Consider the following 9,003-nt stretch of genomic DNA (forward strand, 5'->3'; position numbering starts at 1 on the left):
AAACAGCCACAGTTTGCCTTGGCATTTGTTCCCTTTTATCCCTTTAGCCCTCATTAAGGGAACCACACCCAGCCCTCAGTATAAGAACCACACCCAGCCCAGGTGCTCCTATAATGACTTGTAATACTCCTTAAAGCGATCCCTTCTTTGCATAACTCTTCGGCTACGCAGATCAATATATTGATCTGCAGAAGAACCCAGGGATGAAAGACTGTCTGAGGGACTGCATGCCAAATCCCCTGGGCTGTCTGCTGAATCCTGCGTCCCAGTGGCCTCATACTCCTGGTTGTCTGCCACGTCTTCCTGGCTGTCTGCCACATCTTCCTGGCTGTCAGCCAGGCTTTCGCACTCACTTTGTGCCGCGTCTCTCCCATCTGTGGGAGCAATGGCTGGCCCAGGCCCAAACACAACAGTAACCAAGTAGTTGAAGCATGGAACTCACTACCTAACTGTGCAGTATAATCACCTAACCTCCAAAACAGTTTGTTTTCTAGTAGGTTTATTTTTAACTGTGATTCTCTTCTACCTGTCTGTCTGAGATATCCATTTGTCTGGTGTAGAGTTTCCTGCCTAATTAGGGGGTTGGACTAGAAGGTCCCTCCCAACTCTATTATTCTATTCTATTCTATATTGTATACATAAATCATCTTTGGATTATATGCTATTTTAATTAAGAAAGTTATCTATTATCTATTTCCAAATAAATAAAACTACTTTGAAGCTATATTCAGAGTTTTTTTTTTTCCTTGAACAAATCTTTCAAAAGAGATTTGGAGACATCTGATTAGAATTGACGAGCATTATCCACAGGCAATCTTGCAGCTTTGTACCACAAGTTTGTGTTTTCCAATATTCAATACATTTACTTATTAATTTTTTTAGCTCTCCAATAGTCAGAGTTTAGCTAGTTTACAATTTTTTCTTTGCTAAAAGTGAAAATTGATGCAATACAATCAATAAAATCAAAACAAAGAAACTTTGCTTTTGCACAAGTCTGTCTTGTCTACCAGTTGTGGCCCTACCTTGACCAGGAGGCGCTCCGCAATTACTCATGCCCTCATCACCTCTCGTCTTGACTATTGCAATGCACTCTACATGGGGCTACCTTTGAAGAGTGTTTGGAGACTTCAGCTGGTGCAGAATGCAGCAGCATGTGCAATAACACATGTACACCCGTATTACTCCAACTTTACGCGAGCTGCATTGATTGTCACTCGTCTCCGAATGCAATTCAAGGTGTTGGTTATCACCTTTAAAGCCCTAAATGGCTCAGGGCCAAACTATTTACAAACTATTTACATTTACATATAAATGCCTCCTCCCTCATACCTCACTGCAGCCAGTAAGGGCCCACAGAGTTGGCCTTCTCCAGGTTCCATCCACCAAACAATGTCAGTTGGCGGTATCTTGGGGAAGAGCCTTCTCTGTGGAGGTTCCGACACTTTGGAACCAATTGTCCCCTGAGATCTGCACTTTCTCCACCCTACTGGTCTTCTGGAAAGCTGCTAAGATCTGGCTTTTTTGGTAGGCCTGGAATTAGGTTGATTGCAAGTATGTATGGTTTTTTATATCATCCCTGTTTTATTCTATCATTGGTTTTTATTATTAGATTTTAACTGTTTTTATTGTTGTTGTATTTATCCCTACTGTTAGCTGCCCAGAGTCCGTTTTGGAGTGAGCAGCATACAAATAAATAAATAAATAAACAAAGAAACAAATAATAAATAAATAAATAAATAAATAAATAAATAAATAAATAAATAAATAATAAATAATGAATGAATGAATGAATGAATGAACGAACAAACAAACAAAAAAACAAAGAAACAAATTTCTGAATGGGCTTTTGACAATGTTCTTTTTAACAGTAGTCAAAATTAAGCAACAACCTATTCTGTTCTGCATTGGTAGGAGAATGTAGGTACATGCACTGCCTCTGGAAAAATAAAACTGTTAAGTTTTTACAAAGTAGACAATCCATGTGTTTTGCCCACAAAGCATAGTTTAATTGATTGTTCTGCACATTTAACAATCTTTCCTTGCTTAACCACTTTAAGCTACTCCAGGGATCCTGGTCTCTGGTGTCAGAATGATGAATTCAAAACCTTTAAAAGCAGCCGTTCTTGTAACAAAGCATCCAAGATTTCCCCCCGGCCTCCTTGGTACGTCAAAACCATTAGAGCAGAAACAGAATCTGAAGATGGTGCTCTGAATGTATTATGGGCAGTGATATAGCAGGAATTGGTGATGATGTTCCTTGAGAACGGATGTAGATGACTCAGACTGGCATTTGACTGGATTTTTATGATTAGGTGACTTGTATACTCTGGAAGGAGGGATGTGGTGGCTCGATGGCTAAGACACTGAGCTTGTTGATCAGAAGATCAGCAGTTCAGTGGTTTGAATCCCATTCATGGGAGTTAAATGGAGTGAGTTCTCATTACTTGTCCCAGCATCTGCCAACCTAGCAATTTGAAAGCACATAAAAAATACAAGAAGAAAAATAGGAACCACTATGGTGGAAGACTAACAATGGTAATAATTTAGAGACAAATTATTTGAGCTTTGGGGAATAAAATAGAAACAGTATTTATCACTGCAAGGAAAACAATAATTATGGGATAATACTGTCTGTATAATTTCATTTAGTTTTCCCCCCTTTCTTTTAAAAATATACTTCAATATCAATATATGAACAGTATGGCACTGGGTATCATTCATTTTGATACAAATAGCAATAATAATGTTAATAATAAAATTAGCATTAGATTCATCACTCAAAAATGCAAACAGAAATTAAATAATTTATCAATTATACACAAACCTGATGACAAACCCGATTTAGAGAGATAGAACATAACCATTACAGTATAGTAATACTAAGTCGCATAGTAACGAAAGTCAATGGATAGATGACAGATGCTCATATTGAAGAAAAGCAGTAACGCATAATCATAAAGGATTACAATGATAAAATATGTGTTAAGATAAAGAAAGGTATAGGTAGCTTAGCTTTGCTTTATAGTTGTTTTAATAATGTTAATTTGTTTATTATTTTTACTTTTTTAAATACTTTGAAGTATGTAATAAATAAAATTTAGATTTTACAATTGGGGGGAGGCAATATAGCCTGCATGATAAATCATTGAAATATATATGAAATTAATTTGTTAATGAAAAAAAGCACGTACAGTGGTACCTCTACTTAAGAATTTAATTTGTTCTGTGACCAGGTTCTTTAAATAGAAAAGTTTGTAAGTAGAAGCAATTTTTTCCATAGGAATCAATGTAAAAGCACATAATGTGTGCAAACCCATTAGGAATGAAATAAAAGCTCCAAATTTGGGTGGGAGGAGGAGGAAGAAGAGGAGGAGGATAGTCGCTGCCGAAGGAAGAAGGTGAGGTGAGTGGAATCAAAAAAATCCAAAACTTTAAGGCTTTTTTTTTAAAGAGGGACTCTGTCGCGGTGAGGAGGAGCATGCACCTCCCATACGCCTGATGTGAGGCTGCCTCCCATACTCTGTGCCAGAGAGAGAAACCCAGGGGGAATGGCAGGAAACTGGCCAGGCCTTCGTGCCGCTCTCAAATTTCCTGGGAAATTTTTCCAGGCTCGGGTTCTTAAGAAGAGGCTAAAAAAACTTGAACACACGATTCTTATCTAGAAAAGTTCTTAAGTAGAAGTGTTCTTAAGTAGAGGTACCACTGTACTAATTTATATACTTGAGACAAATTATAGTCTGGTGTATAATGAATATAAATATAGTGACTTTAATGCTAATATAATGCTAATATTTGTATAAACTACTATTAATTTAATTTTCTTTGATTTTCTTCTGTACTTACTATTGTGTTTTCTTTTCTAAAAGTGGATAATCAATAAAAATATTTAAAAAGAAAGAAAATAATGTTAATAATATTTGTTATGCTAGCCACACTTATGTAATCCTAGTATTAATACACATATTTCTATTAAGATTTACTTCATTTACTTTTTAATGCTGTATTGTTTCAATAAGCAGTAATTAGCTTAGGCATTTGGAGAAGGGGGCATACAGTACATTTAACGTGTACATACTTCATAATGTGTATGTGTGAACTAAAATACAATTGAATTTCATAATAGATTTGCACCTTTTTTGCTTTTGCAGCACCATTCTTCAAGCAAAGGGCAGCATAAATAGAAGGGGGAAACAGCCTAGTATATAGAAATGCATACATTTTTCAAAATACTAAATAATCTCCATCCTTTCTTTTATTATCTATTTATTTATATCCCATCCAAATTGTTGGGGGCAATATGCTGATCTTGTAAACCACTTAAAGCACTGTGAAGCAGTATACAAGTCTACATTCTATTGGTATTATTATTTTTGCAAATAATTCAAGGTGGCGAACATATCCGTCAATCTCCCTCCTATTTTCAGCAACATCAGGTGAAGTGAGTTGGGCTGAGAGAGTGTTCCTGGCCCAAATTTACCCAGCTGGCTTTCATAGGTAAGACAGGATTTGAATTCAGAGTTTCCAGCTTTCTAGCCCGGTGTCTTAATCACTAGACCATACCAGCTCTTAGTGTGAATTGTGACTTAAAATACATATAGTCAGTGGTGGACTGCTGCCCGGACAGGGGGGAACGCAGTGGAGTAGCAAAAATGGAGCTCCACTCCACAGCACCCAATTTGCACTGAAAGATGTTGAAAGAAAATACAGGGCATCCTGCATAAGCCGCACCCACAGCATGGTAGCAAACATTTTGGCAGCAGTTCACTTCATATAGTAGAAAAGACATACATGCAAAAATAAGTATACTAAAGGGGGAAAATCACAAAAAAAGTATATTTTAAACCTTTTTAAAAATTGCAAAACCATACCACAGTCAGGGCAGATGAATTTAAGGTTGAAAAAATCAGGCACTGAAAGGTCTGTCTCTCTAAATCAGATACAGTAATTATGAATAGATGTAAATTCCTCTACTGTCATATCCATCCTTTCAAGCAATGGTAAACAATAATAACAATAATACTAATTACTTATATAATATTAATAAACATTACTCCGGCATGAAATTATATGCTATATTTTTTCTGGGTTATCTCTTGTATTTTTTTTAAAAAAATTCTTTTTATTAACATTTATATCCCATTCAAATCCAGAGATTTTCAGAGAAGATTGCAAACATAATTGTCCTTGATACAAACTCATGTTTTGGTTCAAAGCAGGTCTATGATACTTTTCTCTCTTTTAAACTGTAAATCATTTGATTTTTTAAAGACATTAGGTGGTCACTGTCTAGCTATGGTCTTTCTTGCTAGTTAAATATAAAAGAAACAAATTTGTTTCTTTTTACTATTGTGTCATGACATTCATTTTCTTTGATTTACTTTTTGTATGCTAACCCAAACTGTTGAGAAATTGGGCAGCTTTAGAAGTGGGAGTTATACGTATATGAATCCACCCACCAATCAATCAATAAACATGAAAATCAATCCAACAGTCCATAGATCACAGACCACAGTCCTTGCCTTTCGTAAGCTCCTTAAAACCCATCTCTATCGTTAGGCATGGGGGAATTGAGATATTTCTCCCCCCCCAGGCCTATACAATATATGTATGGTATATTTGTGTGCATGTTTGGTTTTTAATAAGGGTTTTTAGTTATTTTAAATATTAGATTTGTTATATGTTGTTTTATTATTGTTGTTAGCCGCCCCGAGTCTACAGAGAGGGGCAGCATACAAATCTAATAGATAGATAGATAGATAGATAGATAGATAGATAGATAGATAGATAGATAGATAGATAGATAGATAGATAGATAGATAGATATAGATCAGCCTGGCTAGGGACAACATTTGTGTGAAGTTGGTGTCATTGGCCCTCTTCTAGAACAGAGATGGCTATTGCTCTTTTATGATTTGTGGCCTTCAACTCCCAGAACTTCCATGCTGGCTCAGGAATTCTGGGAGGTGAAGTCCACAGGTTATAAAGGAGCCACACTTCTCCATTCCTGTCCTAGAGAATACACACTGGCCAACATACTGTATATGCAGAAAACATGTTTGATATGAATAGATATGAAGTATATAGAGAATATATTCTTTCAAAGAGAATGCAAACTCACCCAACCAAGCAACCTGATGTCAAGTTTCCATGATCATTGGATTCCCTGCTTATCACTTTTCAGCATTTTGTTTATAAATATCAAAGAAGACCAATGGAAATATTTTCTCTTCTAGTTTGAGGGGGAGAGAGAAAGCACCTTTTGTAAACCATGTGTTTGTCGTTGTCCCCACAGTTCGTATCTCTCCTTGATTTCAGATCCTGAGTCAAGGACACCAAAGACTGAACAAAATGGCCAAATGGAACCACACAACAGTGCATGAGTTCCTTCTTCTTGGCTTCACCGATCGTCAAGAAATAAATGCATACCTCTTTGTCCTCTTCTTAGCCATCTATGTGATCACTCTGGTGGGGAACTTTGGTATTATCCTATTAACCTGGATTTGCCCCAGTTTACACAGTCCAATGTACTTTCTTCTCGGCAATCTGGCTTTCCTAGATACTAGTTATTCTTCCACCATTGCTCCCAAGATGCTGGTCAATTTCTTAAGAGAAAAGAAGGCCATTTCATTTGCAGGATGCATTGTTCAAATGTATCTATTTGCTTCCTTTGCAGATGCTGAGTGCCTTCTTCTGGCTGCCATGGCTTATGACCGCTACATGGCCATTTGCAACCCACTACTCTACCCTGTCCTTATGACTCACAAAGTGTGCATCTCTTTGATAACAGGTTCTTATCTGATTAGTAGCATGACCTCATTGGTGCACACTTGTTTTACTTTTCACATCTCCTTTTGTGGATCCAATGTCATCAATCACTTCTTCTGTGACATCCCCCCACTCTTGGCCCTCTCCTGTTCCAATACCTATACAAACGAGATGCTCCTTTTTGCTCTATGTGGTTTTATCCAGATGAGCACTTTCTTGTGCATCTTCATCTCCTATTCCTCTATCCTTTGCACCATTTTGAAAATTCCTACCAACACAGGCCGCCAGAAAGCTTTTTCAACTTGCAGCTCCCATTTCATTGCTGTTGCCCTTTTTTATGGAGCCCTCCTTTTCACTTATCTCCGCCCTACTTCTAGTTATGCCCCAGACACTGATAAAATAATCTCAGTTTTTTATACTGTGGTGTTTCCCATGATGAACCCCTTGATCTACAGCCTGAGGAACAAAGAAGTGAAGGATGCCTGGAAGAAAACATTGGCAAGAAATGTTTTCTGCCATTCATGATGGGATGCAAAGAGAAAAGAAAGCGTGAAGAGTGGACATTTGAACATTAATATGGCAAATCAAAATGTGAATTCATAATTCAGAAGATCATGTTTTATAAAAACCATTCCCTATGATGTTTTTATGCACAGTGGTAGTGTTTTATGCTTTTCAATTCAAGTCAAAGAATGACATTTTCTCTGTGACAATGTTTTTTTTCTTCTTGGCTGTTAGTGTCAAAGCCATTTTTTAAGAATGATGAAATATCAGGTTCCTACTAAGTCTGTCTCTTCCTTATATGTCCCTGGTCATGCGCCTTGACAATGAAGAGCCATGGTGGTAGACTTTAGGAGAAACCCTCCCATCCTTCCATCTCTCACAATGCTAGACAACACAGTATCAACTGTAGAGACCTTCAAATGGCTAGGTTCTATCCAGGGCCGCCGATAGACCGGTATTACTGGGAGTGGCATCACGGGCCTGGGCCAAGGGGGGGCCCGGCGCCCACCAAAAACTCCCCAACCCCGATTGAGACAAACTCTGCCTCTGCGGAGCTTCTCCGACCGCGGCCCGCACCTTCTTCCCACCCCCGCGAGGAAAGAAGGCAGGGAGGCCGGCAGACAGGATGATGGAAACTCATTCTTACACGCGCGTTCCCTCACCTCAACGGAGATATTTATAATATATACTGCTTATGTGCGTTGGATCAATTCACATCCAACCCACACCAACTTAATTCGGACAAAAAAGCTCCGGACTGACCTCCACCCCACCATCCCCGGCTGGGATTCCCCAAGGACACTCGGGCTTGCACGACCAGTGAGGGGGGGGACTCCCTTCCGAAGCTCCCAGGGGATCCCTTCCCTCCCACGGCCGGGAGGGAAACGAAGAAGGGGGAAGCAAAGAGAGAAGGCTGGCAGGCGCCGGTTTTTGTATGGCCTGAACGAGTTGCCTCTCTCTCCGTCTCTCCCCGCCCGGCCGCAGACAAAGGAGCCGCTCGGCACCATCCTGAAAGGCGCAGGGAAGGTGGAAAGGGTGGGAGGTGGTCAGATCTCTCCCCACGGGGCAGGGGAGGGAAAGTGGGGGCGAGGCAAGAGAGAGGGGGGAGGCCGGAAGGAGGGGAGAAAGCGGGGAGGCTTGGCCGCCGGGCAGCTGAAAAGGAAGAAGCCGGTTTTGGAGCTGCCCCCTTAAAACGCAAAGCGTGGAGCCGGTGCGGGCACCATGGCTCCGTCTTGCAGGAGGTGGCTCGCCAACGAGGGAAGCAAGCATCTGCTCACGACGGCCAGCAATGCTGCTGATAGCAACCACCCGATTGCTGGGAAGGCGTCTCAAAAGCCTCCTCAGAGGGTTTAAAGCAGGGGCTGGAAGATTGCCCCCCCCCCCGCCGCATTTTGAAAGGGAGAATCCAGCAGTCAAAAGAGATGAGAGCTGATCATTGTGAGTGCTGAGACAGTGGGAGGAGTTGTAAAACTTTGGAGAGATGGGTGGGGGTTTGGTAGAGGGAGGACGAAGCTTCGGAGAGGGAGGATGAAAAGGCAGGAGGGGCTGGAGTCGAGTGCCTGGCAGCATGTCTCTTCCCCACCCCGTTTCCCTCCAACACGACTGACCGGGTCCCCCCCCCCCGGTTTTGGAGCCATTGGGATCTGTTCCGGGACGATCCTTCCTTTATTTCTTTATTGGCCAAGTATGATTGGATACACAAGGGAGGAGAGATAAACATATGAGAGAGTGAAG

General features: G+C 40.3%; 1 protein-coding gene across 1 annotated transcript; it reads left to right on the plus strand.

Annotated features, from left to right (window-relative positions):
* The first annotated feature begins 6,348 nt into the window (after positions 1–6,348).
* LOC139153518 (olfactory receptor 5AS1-like) lies at positions 6,349–7,290 on the plus strand. Its single transcript, XM_070727548.1, has one exon. The coding sequence runs from the start codon at positions 6,349–6,351 to the stop codon at positions 7,288–7,290; it is 942 nt and encodes a 313-aa protein (XP_070583649.1).
* Positions 7,291–9,003: the final 1,713 nt, after the last annotated feature.

Source organism: Erythrolamprus reginae, chromosome 1 (assembly GCF_031021105.1).
Source record: "Erythrolamprus reginae isolate rEryReg1 chromosome 1, rEryReg1.hap1, whole genome shotgun sequence".
Classification (NCBI taxonomy): domain Eukaryota; kingdom Metazoa; phylum Chordata; class Lepidosauria; order Squamata; family Dipsadidae; genus Erythrolamprus; species Erythrolamprus reginae.